This window comes from Chinchilla lanigera, unplaced genomic scaffold (assembly GCF_000276665.1).
Source record: "Chinchilla lanigera isolate Chin_1 unplaced genomic scaffold, ChiLan1.0 scaffold00041, whole genome shotgun sequence".
In the NCBI taxonomy this organism is placed as follows: Eukaryota; Metazoa; Chordata; class Mammalia; order Rodentia; family Chinchillidae; genus Chinchilla; species Chinchilla lanigera.
Genome location: NW_004955442.1, coordinates 18,634,303 through 18,661,690, shown reverse-complemented (window position 1 = coordinate 18,661,690; position 27,388 = coordinate 18,634,303). Strand labels below are relative to the sequence as shown.

Sequence of the window (27,388 nt, the reverse complement as noted above, 5' to 3'; positions counted from 1 at the left end):
CTAAGCACCTTGGAACTGAAGTATTTAGAAAAGCTGGTGTCCACACTTACTAGGAGGTCACACAGACTGGGAAGGAAGAGTAGACATCAATTTATCATTGGAATCACTGGGGAGGGAAACATCTCAGTAACGTTTGTTGTTACTACAAATGTGTATAAACACATACCCTCAGATTAACACAACTGGAGACAAACTTGTCATGCTGATTCTGGGAATTATATTTGTAGGTGTTTAGTACATTTTTCTGTCTTTTCTGTACATGAATTATTTTTTCTTTAAATTATAATCAAAATGCAGAAGGTGGTGATAAGAACAAAGCAAAGAGCCAAAAATGGCTGAAGCAGCAGCTCTGGTAACAGGTCTGGGGCTGTGTGTGGACAAAGGAGTGCTCTGGGAGGGCCAGTCCTGTGCCACCGCCCCTGGATGCCATACTTAGGTGAGAAAGGCTGATAAGAAAAGACAGACACTTGCCCAATGAGGGACGAAAAGCTGTTGGTGCTCATTCCAAGGACAGTACAGCTACCTCTTTCAGCACATCTTGCTTTCTGTAGGCAATGCTACTGACAGCCCTGAAAGGGAAGGCCTGGGCTAAAGGGCCATGGAGAGGTGCTGGATATCAGGGACTCCCAGAAGGAAGATAAACATTGTCAGAAGACGCCCTCCCATGGGGTGACCAGCTTGCTGAGTATCATGCTGCCCACATGTAATGGAAGGCAGGAGCCAGAATACTGACTTGGCTGCTTCAAAGCATGTATCTATCCTTGCTCCCTGCTGCCAACCCACCTGCATCTCTAGGGGAACACCCTCAGGCCCATGCTATTCAGGTTCTAGAGTCAAAAGGAGGCAACACGCTTGCTGGACTGCCTTGATCACAGCAAGCTGGGAGACGGGGGCTATGGATTTCACCTTGTTGTCAGAGAAGCAGGAGGCAAGACTTCGAGTGGGCGCCTGAGAGAAGAAGCCCTGAGGAATGCCCAAAACTGTTGAGAGCCTTGGGCTCTTCTTTGATTCCTAGGAACTGAGCCAGGCCTTGGAGGACAGAGGGACAGAAAACCACTTGAGGCTGCCAGGAACTCACCTTCGTTGACAAGGTACCGTGCATAGAGGAGGAGCCAATGGCGGTACTCATGGCTGGACTGCAGAGTGAGTGCTGCTGCAACCTGATTCTCTAGGTAGGCCAGTGTGGTCTCCTGCTGCACCACATGAGGCACGGAGAAGAGCCGGGCGGCTTGCCTTCCAGAGCTGCAGAGACCAGCAGAGCAGGCATGATGAGGCAGAGGGCCCTGTACGGGCACATGAGCCTGTTCCCATGTGCCCTAGTGAGTTGCCACAGTGTGACAAGTTTCTCGGCTGCCCAAGGCCTCCATGCAGCAGCCAATCTATTGTCCACTCCAGGCCTCTTGGCACACCAGGTATATCCTATCCTGTACCTGTCATCTAGGTCCTGGAGGTATCAGCCAGTGGCCATTCCTCTGACCTGAAATACTGCTCCATGTAGGTATCTATGACCCTTATCACCCTCACATTGGCATCTGGGTCGCTACAGTGACAGACACTGTGTTCTAGCCACCCCTGAGAGATTATTACATGTGGGCCCACTGGAAGCCTGTGCTGAGTAGCAGATGGGCACAGGGGACAAACAGAGATTAGGCCTGTTCACTTCCCAGGGCAGCAATGTGGACAATGGCCATGTTGCTCAGCTCACATACTTGGAGGTGCGGCCCTGGATTATGGCTAACGGTCCTGAGCACAGCATGGCGTCCTGGGATGGCAAGCTGCTCCTGAAGTCTGCACACTGGGCCAGTGAGTCCTGCTTGTCAGAAACCAGGTTCCTGGGAAGACAAGGGCAGGAATGGAGGTTAGGAAAATCAGGAGGTCTACTCAATCAAAGAGGAACAGGTCCTTCCTGCCAAACTAGGAGCAAACCAAAGGGGATGAGAGTCACTGTACTGTAGCCTAGGTGCTGACTGATGACATGTCATGGTTCCTAGTCATGGACCTGATAAATTATTCCCAAGGAAAGGTTGCTGAGGGGGTTCTGTGAACATGTTAGTCTCAGTTCCTGATGATCAACAAAGTCCCTACATGTGAAGTGTGTTCCACATGCTCGGCTCACACGGTAGTGGCCTGCCCAGAGGCCTGTGTGGCCTGCATCTGCTACAGCTGCCAGGGGTGACAGCCCTCTGGCTTTCCTGTACTTCTGCAATATCCTTGGGATGTAGTTCTTCCACTTCCTTGGCACCCGTCACATCTTAGCTAGGAAAACAATCTCTATATACCTTTTTTTTTTTTTTTTTTTCTTTTGAGAAAGGGTTTCACTATGTAGTTCAGACTGGCCTTCAACTTACTCTGTAGCCCAGGCTGGCTTCGAACTCATGGTGATCCTTCTGCCTCCCAAGTGCTAGGATTACAGGTGTGTGCCACCATACCCGGGCTCCCTCTATACACTTTTAAAACAGCTGGGTGTATTTCTAAATATGTCTTAAATACAAAGATGTATATATAGAGGCAAGAGTTCATGCATGTTTATGAATGTAGTTTGTTCCACAGGTTTTTTTTTTTTGTGGTACTGGGGATTGAACTCAGGGTCTTGTGCATACTAGGCAAGCACTCTACCACTGAGCTACATCCCCAGCCCTTGGTTTTGTTTTGAGCCAGGGTCTCACTGTGCAATTCAGGCTGGCCTTGAACTCACTTTGTAGTCCAGGCTGGCCTCAAACTCACGGTGATCCTCCTGCCTCAGCCTCCCGAGTGCTGGGATTACAGGCATGCGCCACCACACCTGGCTCCAGTTTTGGAGAAGATGGCCACATCTGTGTTTGTGCAGGAAAGATGGCCATGGTCATGTTTGTCACCTAATGTAGAGTTTGGAAACAAAACATAATTTTGCCAAATTACTTGTTTGGAAACAAAAGTGTTCATTAACTGAGGTACCACTGTAATGAAATATCAGTGTGAGTATGAACTTGTGCCTGGCAACTCTTAACAGAAACGGAGCTAGGAGGTACAAGTTTTGGGTCTGAAAGACCAAAAGTGTAGGCAGACAGAAAGGATTTCCTGGGGAACTGGCATACAATTTACACATTTTATATGTCTGTGTTAAGATCTCTGATGTATAAGGAAATTTTACAAATATAGAAATGGGCTCCAAATTCTAAAGTAAGCAGAATGGGCAGAAGAAATGTATGAGTCACATGTGGGTAAGTGAGCTGCCTTACTAATCTACTAAGTAAGTCTGAAGAGCTACTTTGCTCCTTTTAAACTTACCAAATTGACTAACACTGGCAAGGCTGCTGTGGAGCCAACTCTCCTATGCTCTTGATGGATAAGAAGGCCTGCCTCGAAATACTGTTACGAACTATAAAAAATGTCAAGTGCCTATTCCAATAAAACTGGGCTCAGAAAATACCATAAAACAACAGCTCCCCTATTTATGGGCTCTGAGGCATAGATACCACAGGTCAGCAGTATCACAAGGAGACGGTGAGGCATGTACTGCTTATCACAGACAGTCCAAGGTCTAACTGCCAGGAGAAGCATGGCCAAGCAGATCTAACTGCCAGGACCCAGAGCCTCTGCTCTGTTGTAAGATACTCTGCAGTAAGATACTCCCAGGGAACAACACTGGGGGGTGGCTTCTTACCATGTAGAGAGTGACGGATTAAAGCAGTATGCCTTCCCATCAGACAGGTTCATCACTGGGATTCCATGTTGCGTCAGCAAGATCTGTGACACCGTCATATCACTTCCTGGGGCACATTGCAGGAAAAAGTTCCAGTACGTTCTACTCAGCAAGTGTTTACATATTTGCCAAAGGAAAAATCTGAATCCCAGCTCCCATAACCTCAGTAACAAGCTCCATAATGCTGACTTGCTAATTAGGTAAGGCTGCTTCATGTTTTGTGCAAGCTGTCATCACTGACATTAGGATTTTTTTTTTTTTTGGTTTTTCTCCATTACTGGGAACCGAACTCATGACCTTGCGCTTGCCAGGCAGAGGCTTTGCTGCTGAGCTAAATCCCCAGCCCCCTGACATTAGGATTTATGTCACCTCTTAGGGCCCCATTTAATCTTGTATCCAGTATATGTGTCTCCTTGGTATGCTAGTGTGCAGCTCTGCCTTACTGGGAGGCTTGTGCTAGCCTGGCTCTCCATTTATGCTGAGGGACCTGTCACTCGCACCCAGGAGGGGAGGGGTACTGCCGCACGGTTACCTGCCAAGATGGAGTGTAGAGACTCTTCTTTCACCACAACCACTTGCCTGTGAACATCCCTAAGAAGGAGACAGGGAACAGCTTACTCTCCACCTGAGGTAAATGCATCAGAGTTTGTCTCAGCTGTTGAGAACCCTGATCCTTGGATGCATCCCCAACCCTCTGCCCAAGTCTGCAGCAGAGATCCTAGGCAACAGAGCACTAAGCCAACCTCAATGCTCAAACCCACTCTGGGGAAGAAGCTGGCCATGGCAGCCACACCAGTATGGTCAAACTCTTCCAACAGAGGTCCCAATGCTAATGAATACATGTAAGGATCTGGCACATGCCAACGGGAAGTGTGATTTCTCACATAGTCTGCTCCAGTGAGGATGACAGCAAAATAGGCCTCATTTCCCTTTATACAGTCTTCTCAGTCCTTTGGCTACACAGGCAACCAGTACATACAACAGTGCTTAGTGCTCAGTGTCTCCTCCCCAGACTGATGGCCACATTCTCTGTTGTGTTCCCTGACCCTGCTGAGAGGTGGGACCTACACACCCCTGTCCTATCTTTCCGGATGCCACTCCACCCTGGGACTCTTACCAGACAGACAGTGTGGCTGCAGCAGTGAGTGCCATGACGTAGGAACCCGTGCAGTGCAAAGTAGAGATAGGGGACGGCAGGAGGATGGGAGGGAGCAGGCGGCGACCACAGGTGGAGAATACCGACAGTGTCCTCTTTTCACAGGCGACACACACCACGTCACTACAAAGGCAGGGAAAGGGCAGGTGTCACAGGCTGAGTGCTGCAGCACAGGCGAAGACTATTTAATATAGAGCCTTTCTTCTGCCTGGGCCTACTCAGGACTTGCCTGAATTTTCTTATGAAAGAGTCTTCTGTCCTCCTCCTGCCCACAGGGCCACTTGTGATTCCCTGAGCTCACACTGATGCTAACTTAATGGTGTGGGGACCCTGGAGAGCCACTGTATCGGACGGTTACTCAGGAAGTAGGCCTCACTCATCAGGTGACATCACAGAGTACCCATGCAGACCTGCTATGACTGGTGAGGGCAGTCCAGACAAGGTCTCCAGTGATGTAGGTGAAGAGAAGTTGGGAGTACGAGTACAAGCCTCACAGGAGACACCAGATGTGCACTCAAGAGAGCCGTTCCAGATGGGATGGGAGAGGCATGTCACCTCCTAAACAAGGAGTGCTTTGTGAGAAATTGTGTCTGGACACTGTCTAGTGTCTTCTCTGAGTGACTACTATGCTCCTCAGGCAGGCATAGAATAAGCAGGCTGCTGCCTTCCCAGGAAAGGCCCACCAAGGCACAATCACAGGTTCAGGGAAAGACTGAAGCACAGGCCCCAGCCAGTAGAAGCACATGTGCAGCCAGAATAACAAAGTTTTGCCCATAGGTGAGTATCCAGAGGGTCTCTTCATGACTTCTGTCCTGGTGAGTCAGGGCCTATGGTCTACATGGATGAATGCAGTAGGGCCACAGCAAGGTCAGTAAGGAGAGAGCTCTGCCAACTCTTTCCTAACATGACATGTTACTGGCCTCTAAAAAAAACAAGGTAAATGAGGTGCTTTTGTTTGCAAACATCTACTTTGAAAGTACGAATCAGAGAAAACTTTAAGCAGGACTTGACAGCAGGGAACTTTCTATGGTGCTGTGGTTGAATTCTGTTTGCTCATCTCTGAGAGGTCCTTTCTTGAACCAGCCCACTGTGAAGGAAGCCATCACATTGGGCTGCAACACCAGGAAGCCAGAGCCTGAGGAGGTGGGATTACATAGACTGAGAGGCCCCGATTGCCTGTCAGGCCCCCTCAATAGCTGCTATATTGCTACAGAGGAAGCTGTGGAATCATCACTGGCACCCAGCTACTACTTACAAGTCCTAGGACCAGGAATGACAGTGGGAGTGTATTGCAGTACCCAGCACATGGGCACCTGGGGCCCTACTAGTCTAACAATACAAAGTCACTTAGGGATTATGGCAGTGATGACAAAACTTTTAGAGCTTTCAATGGTAACAGCCCACTGCAGCATGCACGCCATAGGTTTGCCACCAGGGGACTATGGGATTCCTGGCCTAAGTCTTAATTCCTAAGATCAGTGTTTATAGACGTGTATGAAAACATTTACATATGACCTTATGACAGATGGCTAAGGGTCTAATGAAAAGGACTATAATAATGAGTGATGATCACTGTAAAATCCTGGTAAGACTATCTGCCACATGCTTCTGACTGGGGAACTATGGCTAGCAGGTGCCTGAGGAAAATGTGTCATCTCTTCAGACTGAGCAAAGGAAAGACAGAGCTCTTTTTCAGTACCAGGATGCTCTACTGGTACTGAAGAGATTAACCACTAAATTAAGATCTTTCCCCAAACCACAGAATCTAGAGAGGCCAGGATTGGAAACTTGAGGGAACAATCAGCAATCCATCCTGTCCTGACCACCTTGGATGAAAATCTGGGGCCCAGAGAAAGAACCCATACAGGTTAGGGAGAGTAAGGCAAACTTCAGTTTTCAACTGGAATCTTCAGGACTAAGGGAAGGGAATAAAACCACCAGCCTCATCTGGGTGCCTTGCCAGTGCTCAGATTTCCCACCTGTAACATGGGGATAAATACAATGACTTTACTGGATGTTGCAGGAACTTTAGATGATAAACACATGTGCTTGGCCTTGAGTAAGAACCAGTGTGATCCTCTGTGGGAGCCATCCTCCATTCCAAAAGGCTGCATTTCAGGAAAGTAACAACAGCCAGAACAGCACAAGGACATACCCTCAAGGTACCTACTCACTATGACAAGCCGAGAACCTGGTTGTACTTACCAGCTGCCGGCAGCAGTGAGGATCCGGCTGGTAAGCACCGTCTCCCATTCCTTCCCTTCCCGGTTGCATTTCAGGCGGCTCAGCTTCACACCCCCAACAGCTGTCACTTCATTCTCCACCTCAATGTACATGGAAGGGTCAGAGCTCACCTGGATGAATAAGAATAAACATACTTCTTTTCAGGTGATAGCAAGCCTACTCAGACAGGGGTACTGGGACCAGTGAGATAGTCAGGGAATCTACAGCCCTGGGGTCTGAAGCAAGGAAAAGACAGAGACAGGCTAGCTGGCTGGCCAAAACAGGTTGACAGCTGATAGGGTGGAGGGTCACAGGGTAGGGCAAGAAGGCGACATCACTTTACAGAGGAGAACACACTGTAAGGACTACAGGTAGCCGAGGACAGAGCTTGCAGTGAGACTTTGCTTTGTAGCCTTCTACTTAAAAATCTTCAAAGACTAAGGCACTTGCTAAGAAGACAGCCTGTGGTGGTGCTGGGAGAAAAGCCTAGAAAAATCCTATGGTGTTCTCTGTGAGTTCCTGTGGCTGTGAGCCTCAGTCTGTTCAACTGAGACTATACTGGAGGAACATGCCCAGGACAGTATGTATGAAAACTGTGGAGTTCAGTGTCTGGCACCAGAGAGGCTCAAACTTGTGTGTTTACAGAGCTGATCAACATATAATTCAGTATGGATACCTAGGCTGAATGGCTGAACCATGTGGCTACACAAGAGAGTGAGCTGCAGCCACAAGCCATGTTCCTTTCACAGACACCCAGAAATCAAGTACAGTCCCAAGTCATATCCTGCAGTGAAGATACTGGGAAAAGGCTGGAGTTTGGGAGAGGAGTTACAGCTGCCAACTGCAAGAGGCATTGCCTGTCTCCACTCACATCAGCAATAAGAACAAACTATATGTGTCTCATCCTTTGATTCTGCCTGCTCCACTCCTCTGGACCATAACCCATGGCTGAAAAGGGCTGACGCCTACTCTCCAATTCCCTATGAGGACCAGTGTGGGTCTGGAACAGTGTATGACCAATAGGAACTGACCTGTACACTGGCTCCAAGAAGGCTGTCTGAGGACATACTCCTGGGCTAGGTACAAAGGGTGTATAGAAAGGAGAGAGCAAAGATACCATGGTGGCTGAGGCATGGACATGGTGCTGACCAGAGGGTCTCTGGGTATAAGGGATTATTTGCCCTAGAAATGTGTTTGAAGCTCACAGTTACAAGAGGTTCAACAGATCTAATGATGACTCTGCGAGGCTCTGAGAAGCAGATAGGGCCAGTGGAACCATAGGGAGACAGACCATGACCACATAATCCCTGGGCCCAAAGCCTGAGGCTGCCAGGGCCAAATGTGGAGATGCAGGAGGGTTCTAGAAGAAGGGACACCTGAAACAGGTCTTAAAAGGAGCTGACCATCTAGAAGATGTAATAGTAAAGGCAGCCCTGGCAGCTGGTGGATCAAAGGCAAAGCCACAGAGAGGAAGAGCTATGAGGGTGAGGAATAGAAAGCTAAGACTCTGTTGGGTCTTGCTAAGCAGTTCAGGCTAGCCTTAAACTCACTATGTAGCTCAGGGTGGCCTTGAACTCCCAGTGATCCTCCTGCCTCAGCCTCCTGAGTACAAAGATTACAGGCATGTGTCACCATGCCCAGCCAAGATTAGTACTCTTCTTAAGACTTGGTAGGTACTTTCATCAGCTACGACTTCTTCCAGAAAGGGATGGAGAGGCACTGGATAACTGTCTCCAAAAGCAGTGAAAATACTGGGTTTATAATTGTGTGTGTGAGTGTGTATATGTGTGTGTGTGTTTGTGTGTACACCTGTGAGGGACTTGGTGGAGGGGCCCAACACTTACCTGGAGGGTGAATGCTCTCTGAGGGCCTGGAATCGGCAGCTTCAGTGCAAGTGCTGGTGCAGACAAACACATGGCCTCTTTCTCTGCAGTCAGGGCAGCTGGAGACTAGAAGAGCCAAAAATATCCCTTAATCTCAACCCAGTATTATAGGGTACAATTTGGTACAAGTAAGTCACCCAGAGGTAAAGCTGGCCTGCTACCAGAGCACTTCTACTTACTCTGTGAGGGAAAAAGCATAGGGAATGCTACATGGATTGCCACTTCACAAAAGGGCTGATACCAGAGCTCCAGGCTTTGGGTTGGTGAAGTGCAGGTTTAAGGAACAAAGCTTCCATGTGATATTGCATGATGTTTGCACTTGAGCCAGCTGTCTCTAAGGTGTCCCACACTGATGAGATACACTATAGCACGCAGGGCCTCCCAGCACTGAGCTCAGGGAAGTGGGGCAGAGGTGGGCAGAATGGCCATGGACCTCACCTGGACAGACAGAGACATAGGCAGAAGGCGGGAATCTTTCCGAGGGCGCCCTTTCTTCTTCTTTTCCACTGTTTCTACCTCGAGCTCAAGTTTGCGCTTGGAGAGTGAGGAAGGCTTGGCCAAAGGGACCTTTTCATCACTGTCACTGCTGCTCTCCAAAAGGTCCCGGGGCCTCAGCTCTTTCACAAGGTTCTGGTCTTTCAACCTGCACAGAAAGACACCTGTGACTTCTTTCTAGTATATGTGCTACCAAAGCAAGTACACCTGTCATTTTCTTTATACAACTATTAATTTTATAATTAAAAAAAAAATCCATACTTTTCACAAAATGTTGGTAAGTACAAAAAGTAGAGATGATTTGTTTTCTACTCCAATGTGCAGTGTTTGGAAGCTGACAACCCTGTCCTCAGACCTATTAGAGAACTGAGGTCAGACGACAAACTGCTATCCTGAAAACTGAGAGATGGATCAAGACAGAAAAGACACAGCTGACCTGGACCAGACGCCCCTTGAGTGTTTACTGTGAGTCATATTTCTTAGGGAGTGGTCATGGTGTTAGAGTCTGAATGCAGACAAGCTTGAGAGTTACAATTCCTGGGCGCCAGATGGTAGTAGGGTTTCCACACATTCATCGTTGTCGTTGTCATCATCATCATCACCGTCATCATTTTTTGTTTTTTTGAGACAGGGTCTGATCATCATCATCATCATCATTATTTTTTGTTTTCTTTTTTGAGACAGGGTCTGCTATGTAATTCAGGCCAGCCTTGAACTCACTATGTATACCAGACTGGCCTTGAACTCACAGCAATCCTCCTCCCCTGAGTGCTGGGATTATAGGCTGTGGTTCCAGGCCTGGTTCATTCATTATTTTTACATCAAGGGGTCCCTCCAGGTTCTCAAGGGGAAGATCCTTGATGGGGAGAATATATTATGTTCTCTGGGCTTGGAGAAGGGGAAGTAACCATTCTGAAACATGATCAGATCATTCATTTCTCCGTAACTAAAACCTGCCCTCAAGAAAAACTATTTTACTAGAGCATTATCTTACCTGGGGACAAAGCAGGAAATAGTCAACATCTGCTCTCTGTTGTGCTCCTCCCCTGACCTATTCCCACAGGTTAAGGAATTTTTTTGGAACAAGATAATGAAGCCTAAGTGTTCATACTAAACTCCAGGAATTCTAGACCACTACAACTACCACTGAAAAACAAAGTTAATCATAAGATTATAGAATGTTTCTCCTCCCCCATACTTCATCATTACATCAATACAGCCCCAGTATAATGACAGTATATTATAACCATGAGAGCTGCAAGTCATAGGCTCTACTTAAGTAATTTCTAGGAACTCTTTGCTAGATAAATACAGCTTCATACTATAAATCTATGTACTTAATTTCCAATACTCAATACAATAGCCCAGCTTTCAACAAAAAATCATGAGGTGCCGGGCCTGGTTGCACATGCCTGCAATCCCAGCACTCAGGAGGCTGAGGCAGGAGGATCATTGCTTGAGTTCGAGGCCAGCCTGAGCTACAAAGCGAGTTCAAGGCCATCCTGAACCACATAGTGAAACCCTGTTTCAAAAAGACCAAAAAAACTCAAAAAACAAAACAAAACCAAAAACACAAGGCACAGTAAGAGGTAAAATAAAACCAAAGGAAAAACCAAAAAGCACAAACCAATAACAACAAGAAACAAAAACACAGTTTCAAAAGACAAAACAGACAACAGAACCAGACTCAGAGATAGCAGAAATTTTGAAATTATCAGAGTAAGATTTTAAATAACCCTGATCAGAGTTCCTAATCATAGGGGTTCCAATGGAAAAAGTTAAAAGAGAGCAGTAGTAGGAGAGAATTTAACAACAAAATTAATGAAACATACCAAAGTAGAAGAGGAAGAACAAAGAAGGAAAAAGAATGAGGAAGAGGAGGAAGAGGAAGAAGAGGATGAGGAAGAAAGAATTTTCTAAAGTTTAAGATACCAAATCACAGATCCAGGAAGGTTAGGGAACACTAAACAAGACAAACACCAAATACCTACAGTTAAGATAACATATTCAGACTGTAGAAAACCAAGGACAGAAAATCTTGAAGATAGGGAGAAACCCCTATATTACATTATGGTTTATATCTAAATGTCCCCCAAAGCTCCATGCACTCATAGGTGGGGTTTTTAGGAGATGATTAGATGATGGGTACATGACAGTTCATCATAGGTGTGTGATACTGGATTAGTCCACTGATGGGCTTATAGCTGGTTGTAATGTTGGGAGGTGAACCCTAGTGGGAAGAGGTGAATCCCTGTGGGCGTGGCCTGGAAACATATCCTTCCTACTCCCTTGATCTCTCCCTGCTTCCTAACTGACTTGCCTTGAATTATTTGTTTTCTGCTGCCAGGCCCCTTGCCACGCCACCAGCCGACTATAGCCTGAAACCTCTTTACTGTGAACCAAAATAAGCCTCTCCTTTAACTTGTGAGTATTGGGTATTTTGTTCCAGCAATGAGAAAGTAATTAGAACATCTTATAAGGAAAAAAACATAAGAATTTAGGTTTCTATAATTCAAATTTCTTGGATAAAGGGTAATATTTAAAGTGTTTGAAAAAGAAAACCCCACTAAGTTGGATGGTATGACACACATCTATAGTCCCAGCTACTTGGGAAGCAAAGGCAGGAGGATTCCTTGATGCCATGAGTTTGGAACTAGCCTGAGAAACAAAGTGAGACCCCATCCAAAACGAACAACAAACAAAACTCCTTTCAAAACTCCTAGAAATTTATATCCAGGGAAATCATGCCTTAAAAGCAAAGGTGAAATAAAGACTTGCTAAGATAAAAACCAACCAACAAACACCTGAGGGAATTTGTTACCAGCAGACTTGCCTTGCAAAAAGCAGTAAAAGTTTTTCAAGGAGAAGGAAAATGATGCAGCTCAGAAAATCAAATCTACATGAAGAAAAAAAAGGTCAGAGAAGGAACAAATAAACAAAATCTTCTCTTTTTCCTTTTTGAATTGACCTGAGATAACTTTTTCCTTAAATAAAAAACAATAACAATGTATTAATGATTATAGTTTTAAACAAATGAACTAAGTGGTAATAATGTTATGAGGTATGGAAGAGCGGAACTGGGAGTACTCTGTAGTAAGTTACCTGAACTGTGTTAATGCAATCCCAACCAAAACACCATCACAGAACTAGAGAAAACATTCCTAAAATTCATTTGGAACCAGAAGAGACCTAGAATAGCAAAAACAAGTCTGGGCAACAAAGGCAAAGCACAGGACATCACAATCCCTGACTTGAAATTATACTACAGAGCTACTGTGATAAAAACAGTGTGGTACTGGCAAAAGCAAAACAAAAAAATAAAACCAAACTCAAAAAACAGACTAGAGGATCACTGGAACAGATTAGATGAAGCAGAAACAACTTCAAACATACTCAGTCATCTTATCTTTGACAAAGGGGTCAAACATGTTTACTGGAAGAAAGAAAGCCTCCTTAATAAATGGTTCTGCAAAAACTGGTTTTCCTCATACTGAAGACTAAAATTAGACCCATGTCTAGCACCTTACACTAAACTAAAATAAAAATGGATCAAAGATCTAAATATTAAAACAGAAATGCTAAATCTGCTGGAAGAGAGAATAGGTAGAACTCTTGAAGACATAGGTGTAGGCAAAGACTTCATGAACAAAACCCTGACTGCATGGCAAATACTACAAAGAATCAACAACTAGGATCCATCTTATTAAAAAGCTACTGCACAGCAAAAGAAATCATCAACAGAGTAGAAAGACAATCCACAAAGACAGAAAAAATCTTAGGCTGTTGTTCTTCAGACAAAGGACTACTATCTAGAACACATAAGGCACTGAAAAAACTCAGACCCCCCCAAATTTAAAGATCCATTCCAAAAATGGACATCTGAAATGAAGACACTTTTCAGAAGTACAAATGGCAAATAAATACATGAAAAAAATGTTCAGCATCACTGATCATTTGAGAGGTGCAAATTAAAACAATGCTGAGATTCTATCTCACTCTAGAAAAAATGGCTCCTATTATCAAATCAACCAGTAACAAATACTCATGGGACTGTGGGGAAAAAGAAACCCTTCTCCACTGTTGGTGGGAGAAGACTGTGCAACCATGTAAGATCAGCGTGGAAATTCCTCAAAAAACTAAGACTAGAGGTTCCATTCGACCCAGCTATTCCCCTTCTTGGTATCTTCTCAAAAGAATTAAAAGCATCATACCACAGTGACATATGTGCATCTATCTTTATATGCTACAAGCTGTGCACAGTTTGTACTAGCTAAATCTTGGACACAACCTAAATGCCCATCAAGTAACAGATGGATAAAAAAAGATGTGGTTTCTTTTATACAATGGAATACTACTCAGCCATAAAGAAAGATAGACTTGACACATTTATAGCTAAATGGATGGACCTTGAGACCATACTCTTAATGAAATAAACTGGACACATACATGTAAATATTGCACTGTCTGGTATGAGAAACTGAAAGTGTAAATAAGAACCAAAATATATAACAGATATTGTGAAATAGGCAGTAACTGTTCAAAGGGAATGGGGAAGGGGAAGGGGGTAGAAAGGAAAAGAAAAAAATGAGAAAAAATAAGGATATAATGGAAACAAAGCTTTGTAAATAAGGAGGGAAAGAGGGGTTGAAGGGAGGAGGAGAATAGGACATAAAAGAGGAACTAAGATATATCATGTACAGGTACAAATTCCCTATGATGAATGTGATCATTATGCATATCTAAATTATTCAAAATATAATTTTAAAAAAGGAATTTAATTTTGTTACCTGTACTACCCATGAAGCAGTATATTACTTAAAATGGACCTAGACTGGTTGTAAATGTTCAGTGAAAACTCTAGGGCAACCATCTGAAAATATTTTTTTTAAAAAGAAGTACAATTGATAATGCTAAAAATAGAATCATACAAAATGCTCAATTAGAACTAGAGGAGCCAGAAAAAGAAGGAAATATAAAAAAAGTGCAACAAACACAAAAAAGTTAAAAACATTAATCCAACTTTATCAATAATCACTTTAAATGTGTTAAAAATAAACCAATGAATGACAGAATGGAAAAAAGGGTCATAAAAATAGGCTAACATTTTATATTATGTTTATTTGTACATGTTCACTGAACACACTCATTGTGGGGAGTTGGTACATGTACAGAACATACCTTAATTCCTTTCACTCCCCTTACTTCCTCTTCTTTTCCTCTTCCTTTTATCTCTAGATCCCCTTCCCACTTGCAATGAGGTTTATATATTTTAAAATATTTTCTAAAACACACATACACATATATATATTTTTGAGACAGGGTTTTGCTATGTTGTTTAGGTTGGCCTCAAACTTGGGACTCTAGATAAGCGTTCTTACCTAGAGGATAATAAGAGTTCTTATTTGTCTCGATGTCTCCCAAAAGCATCATGTGGCCATAGGAGGAAACCTTGGGAAGGTGATCAGATTATAGGGCATTATAGTTAACGTGCTGTTAGGAGTTGGGTCCTGGTAGGTCACGTTAAGTGTGACGTGAAAGGGAATATCTTCCCTCCCAGATCCTCTCTTGACTTACTCTGATTCCTGAATGCTATGAAGTAAGCAGCTTTCCTCAGTCCAGGGCCTTCTACTGTGCTGCTTCTGCCCTTGAGCCAGCTGACAATGGACTAAAACCTCCAAAAATGTGAATCAAACTAAATCTCTCCTCCTTTAAGTTGGCAGTGGGTATGGTGTCCCAGCAATGAGGAAAGTGACTGAGCGGTCCATGTCGTCTGTCTCAGCCTCCTAAGTAGCAGGGCTCATAGGTATACGTTACCATACCCAGCTTTCAAAAATGTAATTTTAACCATATAGATTAAAAGTAAAGCAGGGGTAGTGGAGGGGAGACATTGTAGGGGGTGTTCCAGCTACATGACATTCTGGAAAAGGCGAAACTATGGAGACAATAAAAATATCAGTGGTTGCCATGGGGTTGGGAAGGGCTGTTGAATCGGGACCGCATAGAGGATTATTAGGGCAGTAATGGTAGATGTGTCTTTATACCTTTGTCAAAACCCACAGAATGCACAACATGAAAAGAGCCCCTTAATGTGAACTGTGGACACTGGGTGATAATAATATGTTCCGCCTCAGACATTGATAATGGAAGAAGGGTGTGCACTTGTGGGAGCAGAGGACACATGCAAATTCTCTGTACTTTCTGCTCAGTTTTGCTCTGAACCTCACACTGTCCCTAAAAAGAAAACCCAGTCTATTTAAAGAGTAAAGCTGCATGCCTATAATCCCAGTACTCGGGAGGTTGAGGCAAGAGGATCACTATCAATTTGAGGTCATCCTTGGCTACATAGCAAGACGCTGTTTCAAAAAACCTTAAAAAAAAAAAGAAAAAAAGAAAAAGGCAAAGAGAGAAAGGCATGCTATTATAAGACTAATAAAAAAACCTGCAGTAGCTATATTAATTTCAGATCAAGTAGGCTTCAGAGCAAGAGGGTTAGCAAGGATTAAGAGGAACATTACACAGTGATACAAGGGTTGATTCTCCAAAAAGATATACTAATCCTTAATAAGTATATGCCTAACAACAAAATGTCAAAATGTATGCAGCAAAACACAGAATACAAGAACCAGATAAATACACTATTATAGTCGGAGACTTTAATACTTCTCTAATAGAAACCAACAAATTAAGAAGACAAAAAATCAATATGGATATCAATCAATGTCATCCATCACTTGGATTTAATTCACATTTTGTTTATTTATTTTTTTGTTTGTTTGTTTTTTCCGGTACGGGGAATAGAACTCACGACCTTGTGCTTGCCAGGCAGGCGCTGTGCCACTGAGCTAAATCCCCAGCCCCTTAATTCACATTTTTAAAAAATACTTTATTCAACAACAGTAGAATACACATTCTTCTTAAGCTTATATGGAACAGCCATCAATAGTACAACTGAAAAATCATCAAATATTCATACACTGAAAAACATATCTCCCCCAAAAAACCCATAGGGCTAAGACAAAAACTCTCCAGATAAATTAAAAAATATTTTGAATTAGATGAAAATGAAAACACAACTTATCAAAATGGCAAGTACTGAACATGACACTGAATGTACATATTAGAAAGGAAGATCTGAACTCAATAATCTAAACATCATTATTGGTAACAAAAAAATCCCCAATGTGAGCATACTTTAAGTAGTAATAAGTATAAAATTTAGACAAGTAATCAAGTGAAATTGGAAAGTAGGATAGCAACAAAGAAAAAAAAAATCAATGAAATTAAAAGCTGATTCTTGGAAAAGATCAATAAAATTGATAAACACGTGGCCAGGGAAATCAAGAAAAAAGGGGAAGGCATAAATTACTAGTATCAGAAATGAAGAAGCACTCACTGCTGATCCAATGGACACTCAAAGGATGATACAGAAGATAATGAACACCTCTGACCCCACACATTTGATAACTTATATGTAATGAACCAAATCCTTGAAAGAAATAACCTACCAAAATTCACAGATGGAAAAAAGAGGTCATGTAAATAGGCCTATATCTATTAATAAAACTGAATCAACAATTAATAACTTTCCCAAAAAAAGAAAGCACCTGGCATAGATAGTTTTACTGGTGAATTCTACCAACCATCTAAAGAACAAATTATATTAATTCTCTATAACCTGTTACAGAAAACAGAAGCAGACAGAATAATTTTTAACTCCTATGAAGCCAGCATTATTTTACTACCAAAACCAGATAAAGAAATTACAAGAAAGAAAAACTACAAATCCATATTTTCATGAATATACATGCAGAAATCCTTAAGCAAAATATTAGCAACTTGAATTCAACATATATAATTATATTCCATTCAAATGAATTTATTCCAGGTATACATGACAGTCCAACATCCAAAAATCAATTAATTGATCAACAAGATTAAAGAAAAGTCTATGTACTACAAACATTTACTAATTCAAATTTTAAAAAGTTTTTAAAAAAGTACTTCATAAAATCCAACATCTACTTAAAATTCTCAAATTCTCAGCAAACTAGGAATAGCTGGAATTTCCTCAACTTTGGTTTTTCTCCGGTACCGGGAACCGAACTCACGACCTTGCGCTTGCCAGGCAGGCGCTTTGCCACTGAGCTCAATCCCCAGCCCCGAATTTCCTCAACTTGATAAAAAATATCTACAAAAATTCTTTAGCTAAAATTGCCAGGTGTGGTGGGACATGCCCATGATCCCCCAGCACTCCGGAGGCTGAGGCAGTAGGATTGCTGTGAGTTAGAGGACAAACTGGGCTACATACTGAGTTCAAAGCCAACGTAAACTACATAACAAGACTCTATCTCCAAACAAACAAACAACAAACAAACCACCAGAGTTAAAGGTTAAAAAACCGGCTCTTTTCTCCTATAGCTAAGAAGGTAAGGACGTCCTCTCTCATCACCTCTGTTACTGAACTGGAGGTTTAGTGCAGTAACATGAGAAGGAAAGAAAAGGCACAAAGATTGGGAAGGAAGAAAAAACCATCTTCATTCACAGATGACATCATTGTTTTTGTTGAAAATGCCAGAGAATAAAGAAAAAGAAAAACATGGAACTAATAAGTGATTATAGCAAGACTGTAGGATACAAGGTTAATACACAGAGGTTAACTGCTTTTCTCTGTATCAATAATGAACAATTGGAATTTGGGATTCATCTTCCAATACCCCTTACAACAGGACATAGCATCCACTGCATCCTGTGGATGAGGCTTAATGTTCTGGAAATTATAAATCCTTTTTTAAAAAGTTCAGATTTTTTTGGTAACTACAGTTTTGTCAAATACAGAAAATGTAGGCACTTTCTGCTATGGTTGTTTCTTACATTTACATTGGTTCTCAATGAAAGCCAGGAGAAATCCTTTAAGACATCTGTCAAATCAATGTCAAACTCTCATAGTTCCTAAAATCTGATCACATTCTGAGCTCATCTCAACACCACCCTATGAAAGTCACTTTAATTGGTACTGCTTCAGCTTAACCTGCTTCATATTCCATGGCTGGGACCTCTATGAGGGCACTGGGAGTCCCCTCACTTCGTGCCTCTGCCTGACACTTTGTTCCAGACTCCTGAGACCAGTGGTCTACTGGGAACTATACCACCTGAAGGTATGAGTGGGCCTCTACCAGTGGTCAGTCATCTAGTACCCTAGGGAGCACCAGGCTGTGGATCTGTAACAACTGCACCCTGGGTACAGACATCTGCTGAGGAAGAACACAACTAGCAAGACCTGCCCCACTTACAAATGGGCCTCATCCCATGTTTCCTCTGCTTAGTCTTACAGTCACAAACCCCAAGTCTCTGTGTCACTTTGTCACCTTGTCACATGGGTAGGAGTCATGATGGAGTAGATGGCCCACAGGTTTACACAGCATTGCCATCCTGCACCTGGGAGGCTAGCATTTGGCTCCCAGACAAACATTCTTGGCTAAGAATGCCAGTCAGATTGCAGCAGACTCATTACCGAGCCACTATGAGGTACAATGATGGACAACAGCAGAAGCCAGTATATGCTGCTCACTGTGAGATAAGGACCAGGACAAGGCTCATAGGCACTCACTCTTCAGTACCCAAGGGATACCAACTATGAAGCAGGGTCTACTGTCAGAACTATTCAGTTGTGAGGGAAAAAGCTTAGAAAGACTGTGTCTCAAGATCACCCTGCTAAGAACCATGGAGCGGGGACTCAACTGTAGGACGTAAGGCTCTTGAGTGCTAATCCTAACCACTGAATGACACTGGTTCCTAGAAGGAAGCCTCCATGGATGGGTTTTTAAAAGGGTTTATCCTTGTTTGCATTGTGAATCAATGCAAGAAATGGCCATATCAAGAAAGTGCCTACATTTTCTATAAGGCCTTTATTAAAGAATCCAGGTGCTACTTTATTCTACTTTCTTCATATGAGGATCCAATTCAGCTCCCTCTCTCTGTATCTCTCTCTCTGTCTCTATACAGGGGATGGAACCTAGAGCCTATACACGCTAGGCAAATGCTCTTAACCTTTCACCTTTCACTTAGAATTTAGCATCAGGCTCCTTCAGTCTTAGAAGAAGGATGCTCAGCCTCAAGTGAATGCTTGCTCACAGCCACTTTTAAGTGAGATTCCAAGAATGACAAACTTGACGGTTCCCTCATTCTATAGGTCTTGCAAAGCTGTATGCAGAGGTGAAAGGTCTTGTGAGATCTTGGAGACACAGCTGATGAAGGCTCAACCCTGACAGCATGAGGACCCAGGATGTGCAGTCAAAATTTTGCCTCTACAGTTCAATTCAACATATATCCTCTCTGCTTCTCCATCAGGATATATATTATCCAAAAGCTAGGTGTGACCAGGACCACCAGAACCCAAGACATAAACAGGGCAGAAACAACGAGCACAAGGCCTTTTAGCTACAGCACTCTGCTGTCCTCTCAGGTGGGGATTTAATTTTATTTATTCTGTTCAGGACATTTTAAAAAATGAGGTTTCAGCACCTTCTAGTAAGTGTGTTAACTCTGTCTTGACAACTGCCCTGGCAGCAGATCCTCTTTTAGGGACTCCCGTGAGGTACATGAAGAGACCCCTTCTCTGTCTCCTCTTCAGCTCCACCTCTGCCCTTTTGTGGCACTCTGACCAGTTTCTCAGGCTAAATGCTCTCTTTAGCTGGCTTTAATCTGCTCTCCTGAACCATCCAGTGACTTTTCAACTGCAATGATTATTTTTCTTTTCTAAAACTATTTTTTGGTTCATTTCCAAACCTGGTGTTTTCTGATGGCATACTATTGTTTTTAGTTTTTATTGAGAGATAATTCACATATTATAAAATTCTTTTTTATTTTTATTTTCAACAACATCTCACTGTGTAGTTTAGCCTAGTCTTCAAATCATTTTGCAGCCCAGGCTGGTCTCAAACTTGCTGCAATCTTTCTGCCTCAGCCTCCTGAGTACTGGGATTACAGGTGTATACTACCATGCCCAGCTATAAAATTCTTTTTAAAGTATAAAATTTAATGGTTATAGAATATTCATTAACTTGTGTAACCATCACTATTGTCTAATGTGAGACCACTGTTCATAATTCCAAAGAGAAACTAACTACTCATGAATAATTACTCCTTCATGGGGTTGCGGGTATAGCTCAGTAGCATAAGCGCCTGCCTGGCAAGTGCAAAGTCCTGCGTTCAACTCCCAGAACAAAGAAAAAAAAAAATTACTCCTTCATCCCTCCTCTCAGTCCCTGGCAATCACTAATCTACTTTCTTGTCTCTATGACTGGCTTATTCTGGACATTTTATAAAAACAAAATCATACCATATGTGGTCCTCTGTTACCAGCTTCTTTCACCTAGCTTTATGTCTCTAAGGGCTTTGTAGCACATAAAAACATTCTGTTCCTTTTTATTGATGAGTAATATTCTATTGTATGGATATACCATGGTTTGTTAATTAGTTTCTATCAGTTAATGAATATTTGGGTTGCTCCCACTTTTTGGTTATTATAATTATAGGAACATTTCTGTATAAATTATTATATGAATATATGCCTTCAATTCTTTTAGGTATATACCTAAGTGTGCAATTGCTGGGTCATATAATTTTATGTTTAACCATTTGAGGAACTCCTAGACTGCTTTTCAAATAGCTGAATGAACATTAGGCATGGTGATGTATGACTGCAATTCTAGCACTTGCAAAGCTGAGGCAAAAGGATCAAGATGCATTCAAGGCCACCCTGAACTACATAGGGGGATCCTGTCACAAAACAAAACAAAACAAAACAAAACAACCAAACCCCCCAAAAACAAACAAACAAAAAAATAGTGGAATAATTTTACATTCCTACCAGCAGTGTACAAGGGTTCCAATTTCTCCCTACCCTTGCCAACCCTTCTTATATGACCTTTTGATTATAGTATAGCTACTCTAGTGGATATGAAGTAGTATGTCACTATAATTTTAATTTGCATTTCACCCTAACGGGTAATGATGTTGAGTGTCTTTTTACACTCATTCCTGTATTTTCTTTGGAAAAATTTCTATTTAAATCTTTTATCCATTTAAAAATTATATTGTTAAGGCAGCCATGATACTACACGCCTGTAATCCCACCAGCACTCATAAGGCTCAGGTAGGAAGGCTGCTATAAGTTTGAGGCCAGCCTGGGTTACACAGTGAGTTCAAGGACAGCCTGAACTACATAGTAAGATCCTGTCTCAAGAAAAAAAAAAATTATTCATCTTTCGATTATTGAGTTGTAAGAGTTCTTTATATACTTTGGATCCTAGACTTTAATCAGAAGTTATTTGCAAATAGTGTCTTCCATTTTGTAGATTGTCTTTTCATTGTGATCATATTCTATGAAGGAGTTTTTAGTATATGTGCTGCCAAAGGAAGCACTGAAGGAGTTTTTAATTTTGATTAAAGTTCATTACTTCTATATTTTCTTTAGTTGCTTGCTTTAGATACCATATCTGAGAAATAGTTGTCTAACCCAAGGTTCCAAGATTTCCACATTTTCTTCTAAGAGTTTTACAGTTTTAGTTCTCATATTTAGCTCTATGATCCATTTTTAGTTACTTTTTATATAGAGATATTAATCTTTTCTCATTTTGTTTTATTTTTCAGAATTTTAAGTGTATTTTATAGTCTCTATCTGATAATTGTACGATTGGAAGTTTATTTAAGACTTTTTTTTTTTTTTGTCTTTATGAGACAGGGTCTTGCTATGCAGTTCAGGTTGGCCTTGAGCTCACTTTGTAGCCCAGGCTGATCTCAAACTCAAGCAATGATCCTCTTGCCTCAGCCTCCTGAGTGCTAGAATTACAGGCTTGTGCCACTATTCCTGGCTTACTTAAGTCTAAACCTGTTCATTACATACCTAATATCTGTTACTTTGAATCTTAAATTTATCTATACAGTGCTCCATTGGACACTACACATCCTGAGAATAATAATATCCTTGCAAGGTGAATTTTATCTACCAAGTACCTCTGGATGTTAATCAGACAAGAATCCTCTTTTAGATTTTTCTTGGTTGGTAATTTCTAGAGGACATGGGTAAGTGTTAAGTTGACCCCAAATGACTGGGGATGTAGTTCAGTGGTAGAGCACTTGCCTAGCATGAATACAGTCCTGGGTTTTATCCTAAGCACTGCAAAAAACAAAACACACCCCACCCCACTCCACCCTGCAAGAGGGCAGACCTGTGGTAGCAATCTCAAAGGAAGACCATTTTCCTGACCTTGAGGACAGGCTGAGACATTCCAATTTCTCTGCCATGTTTCTGGCTGCAAGTCAGATTTTTACGAGTGACCTCTTCTCACTAGAGCTTTCTTTTTCTTTCTTTTCTTTTTTTTAAAGCGGATTGACTTTATGTTGTTGACTTAGTTCCAAACCCTACAAAGCTCAGGCCAAAAACTTTGTCTTGATTCAATGTGGCCATTCAACTCAAGGTCTGTGATCACTAGGATTATAGTCCCCCAGCCCAGTACCTGAGGTATGGACCTGCCTACTGCTCTGGTTATTTTGTTCACTCTTAGATTTTGTCCTCTGGAGACTGAAATAGTCATGCATATTGAGGATATGAGTTACATTTAGTCTAGCATTTCAAAGTGTTAAATAGCAGGAAGATTTTCATATCCTCCCTATTGTGGGACAGAAAAATTACTAGATAAAAAAAAATCACATTGTGCGTGGTGGTGCTTGCCTGTAACCCCAGCACTCAGGAGGCTGAGGCAGAAGGATTGCTGTGAGTTTGAGGCCAGCCTGAACTACATAGTGAGGCCCTGTCTTAAAAAACAAAACAAAAATTACATTGAATTTTTTATACTAAAACAAATAGGATTGCATTGCACACAGAGTTCTACAAGTTCACAGATACAGTAACAGATTTGAAGAGAGGGTCCTCCCATGATCCCACCCACAGACAAGCAGTTTCGAGATCATGAGCAAAGGCCTAGGGACAGCACCTTATGACGTAAGACAGTTCACTGCAAGGAGAAGTTTCATACTAATAACACTCTTACAGTGTTATTACCATAACCTGCTGCAAGAGTCTCTAACTAATGCCCCTTTATCTAGCTGTTGGTGATGCAGGCCAGGTGTGCCTGTCTGTGCCCTAAGTGCCTCACAGCCTCTCAGATGCAACTCTGACAGGAGAGCTCTTACGGCTCTGGCCCCTGTGGAGGAAGGTGGCCCAGCTCATTTCTAGCTCTTCTACTCTCCAACTCGCTGGGATGTGCAATGAGCTCAGTGAGAGGAAGGAAGGCCTTCTCACAAGGCAGAGATGCTCAGTGCCAATAGCAGAGGCTGCACATACTTGCGTTGCCTGCCTTAGGGGGACGTCCTGAAACTCCAAGAAATAAAGAACTAGAGCCCACAAGTCTTGGTTGCTGTGAGTTGGGAGAAGCACAAAGAATGGACAAACAGCACCAAGCCTGCAAGAGTTCAAAAACCCATCAAATCTCACAAATACCTTAGCTACTTCACGTAGACCTCAATTCTTTAACTCTGATCAGGTACTGAGCAGAAGGCCATGACTTGTACAGTGCAGCTATATCAGAGCCTTTCATCTCTCCAATTTTTTGCTCCTTTTCTTTGCAATTCTGGGCTCCATTCAAAGGACAACATTATTCTCATCACAGAATGCAACAACCAGCCCTTGTGCCCTTTGCTCTTGAGGTCCTTTTGCCCATGGTGTCCTCCCCGACAGCACTTTCCAGTTACCCCCCTCACTTTAAGTAGCCACTCCTTTTTCCTGGGAGCTGGTGGCTAAGGTAGGCCTTTGTGGTCTTTGCTCCCTCATGGGAGCCATACTATTAGTAGGGGTCTGGGGAGGTACTGTACCTTCTTTGGTCTCTCAGGGTCCCACAGCCAACACCTACCTTTCTACAGCTGTTGAAGTCACACTGGTCAAGGAAGGAGCACCTGGCGTAGCTTTGGAACGCTCTGTGAATCGGGAGTCAAATGCTTTCATGGGTTCAATCTTGGACGGGGTTGTTAACACGGAGGGTGACAATGCAGCAGGAGTAGAGGTAGCATTCATACTGAAGGGTGAAGAACATGGGAAGCACATCAAGCATAATCCCTAAAGAATGTGGAGGACTAGGACTTGCGGCCTATCAAAAGGGGTACAAGTAATCAAACTTCTATCAACACGAAAAATTTCAATATGTAGTCCTTAAAATTTTCATGTTAGAATTTTGGAAGACTGACTACCTGAGAAGGTTATGAGTAAATGCATGGCATTTTCCCCCTGCATTGTTCTGAGAGCTTTTAGGGGTAACTAAACACACAGTTCTTTCTCCATAACCTACATATGGCATGTCAACCCAAAACCACTCCAACTACCATTTGCCACTTTCTTAATGGAGCTGATGAGAAAAGCCCCCATTGAGAATCCTGAAACCATGGTCTATTCCTGGCCATGATCTTCAGTCTAGTACCCTCCTCTAAGTGTTTACCCTATAGTCCTTACCTTCTACTCCAGGGAGAAAGGAGAGGCCCCGACATGAGCTTGCCCAGCTTCCCTCCTGCCAAGCCCATCTCTTACTCTTGGGCCTTAAAGTCACTGGGCCTCTTGCTGATCTGTCTAACACCTCTAACCTCATCCTTCCATGACTTGTAGGGCCAATGCCTACAAGTTTCTCAGCTCTCGTGATATCTGTCCTTTGTAAATATCCTTCTTCCCTGGATGCTTTGCTTCCTAGCTGGGCTTCTTGCACTGTTCCTTCTCTTCTGATCCACTCTCACAGTTCCCTAAAAGCAGTGACACTTGATGTTTGGTGAGCCTCCACAGCGTAGATGCCTAAACCCAGAAGCAAGAGGCTGCAATAATACATGACACCACCCCAACCGAGGCACTCTCTCAGTATCAACTGTGTATGTGAAAGGGTGGCTAAATTCAGGCACCACTGCCTGTTGGAACCTTCTTTCTAAAATGTAAGTCCCAAAGCCTTCTGTACCCCAGACTACCTGGTTCAGTGTAGGAACACAGCCTTTCGCCTCATTCCCATCCCTTCCTTGGAGCTCTGCTCTTGCTGTTGTCTGTGCTTCCTACCTCTTTCCCCTTGGTTGGCTTATATGGGCCCTAGGGAGGGCACCTTCTGAGAAGCCTCCCTTAGACTTGTCTACCAACCCCTTGGATGGATAGCCATTCTGCATAGGACCTTAGGAGCCACCCTGTAAACCTGTGGCTGCCTGTTCTTATCAGCATACACTTCCTGATTATTAGCCAACTGATTCTCTGTGAATGCCTGGTTCTTGCAAAATGTGTAACTGGTAGCAGGTATGCAGCAAATGTTTATTCCTGGCTCTCATTCATGTTTACCTGGCCTACTCTGATTTCCTAATTTCCCAGATAATGGTCAGTGAAGACACAGGCTCTGAGTATGATTCTGAGAGTGTACGGAGTCATGTGCTTGCACATGAGTGCCCTGCTTGAGATGAATGGTAGGTAAAGCTCACAGCACAGTGAAGTGGAAGCCAATGCCCAGAAATGGGTAGTCACCTCCGTGTAGACATATCAAAAGGTGAGGCTGACCTTATGGCAGGCAACCTCTCACTAAAAGGTCCCCAGCCTTATAGCTTAATCCCTGGTAAAGTGAGGCACTTTCTCTAAGTCCTCACAGCTCTGTGCATCAGAGACTTAACAAGTCCTCCCTTCTGAGGACATTCTTATCTGAAAACAAGCATTTCTTTTCCCTTTTTTATTAAAAGGGCCATGAGCACCAAGGACAGTACCAAGACTTGGGACCCACTAACCTGTCCTTATTGACAGTCTCGCCTGCAGGTCTGGCACTGGTGGCCACCACAGGCTCTGTGCAAGACTTCGAGGCGCCGAAGGAGTTGGGGGTACTGGTGTCCAGTGGCAGTAGCTGCTGACTGTTATGAGAGGATAGCATGGTGCCGGCCAGGGAGCCCGAGAGTGGGATGCTGTTAAAGAATGCCGTGGAGAAGTCCCTGTTGTCAAGCAAGAACAAAAATCAGCTGAAAATCAGATGCCACATCAGGTACCTTGTATCTTTTATGTAATGTTTTTCTTGGCTCAGAGGCAATATATTTTCATGATAGGTAATTTGGAAAATTAGAGAAAAGTCCAAAGAAAATGAAAAGCATTTAATATACTATCTATAACTGAATCTAAAATGCACTAGTACTCTGTACTATTAAGAAAGACAACTACTAGAAAGATGACGACTACTACTGCTGTCATTACAAAGATATTAAATTATGGAATCATGTCTTTAAATGGAAAAAAATGCAGCATACTGAGGGCCTTCCTTTTATTAAGGGCTCTAGGCCTTTCCACTGGATAGATGTATCATAATTGACCTAACCTAGTCTCTACTAAGAAACAGGGCTATCTCTTAACTTCTGCCACAACTAGAGACAAGATATTGCAGTATTAAATTGAGGTCCTTGGACCAGACCAGCCAGGGCTGACTCTTCTGCCCCTGGCCAGGTTCATGATCTTGTGTACTTCAATCACTTCTACTGTACTTCAGGTTGCTGTATGTAAAATAGAAAGTGTTAGAACTTTTCCTATGGGGTTGCTTTCAGCACTAAAAGTTAGCGTAGCACATACTTAGCCTGGAGTACCTACTAAAAAATGCCTAGAATTATAATAAAAATTGTTACTACACCTGTTGGTTTAAATATCAAATGGGATACATTCTTAGGAATGGACTTGGATAAGCAAATGAAATGTTTATTCCTGTTTTTGATAAACGTTTCTAAAGCTTCCTGCTCAGAGGTTTAAAATTACAAGCTATTTATAAGCCTATTTCCTCACAATCTCACCAAGTTTTATCAAATTCTTGATGCCTGTCAATCACATGGATGAAAAATAGTATCTTATCATAGCTTTAGTTTGTAGTTATTGTGATATAAAGTTATTTTTCTCACATAGAAATATTTGATTTT

The 27,388-nt window shown here is 42.7% G+C and overlaps 1 protein-coding gene and 1 long non-coding RNA gene across 2 annotated transcripts in view; one reads left to right on the top strand and one right to left on the bottom strand.

Moving 5' to 3' along the window:
• The window catches only part of LOC102009660 (protein HIRA), a gene marked incomplete at its 5' end in the record, with an annotated part of 92,221 nt that overhangs the window by 11,900 nt on the left and 52,933 nt on the right, over window positions 1-27,388 (bottom strand). The window contains 10 exon segments of the mRNA XM_005391780.2: window positions 1,079-1,242; window positions 1,710-1,832; window positions 3,644-3,749; window positions 4,215-4,273; window positions 4,800-4,961; window positions 7,044-7,192; window positions 8,906-9,010; window positions 9,383-9,587; window positions 24,349-24,510; window positions 26,228-26,425. Of these exon segments, the coding sequence (XP_005391837.1) occupies window positions 1,079-1,242; window positions 1,710-1,832; window positions 3,644-3,749; window positions 4,215-4,273; window positions 4,800-4,961; window positions 7,044-7,192; window positions 8,906-9,010; window positions 9,383-9,587; window positions 24,349-24,510; window positions 26,228-26,425 (1,433 nt within the window).
• LOC102009427 lies at window positions 4,977-12,406 on the top strand. The gene is made up of 3 exons (XR_262168.2): window positions 4,977-5,615; window positions 9,764-9,904; window positions 11,787-12,406. It is a non-coding gene; the product is annotated as an uncharacterized LOC102009427 (long non-coding RNA).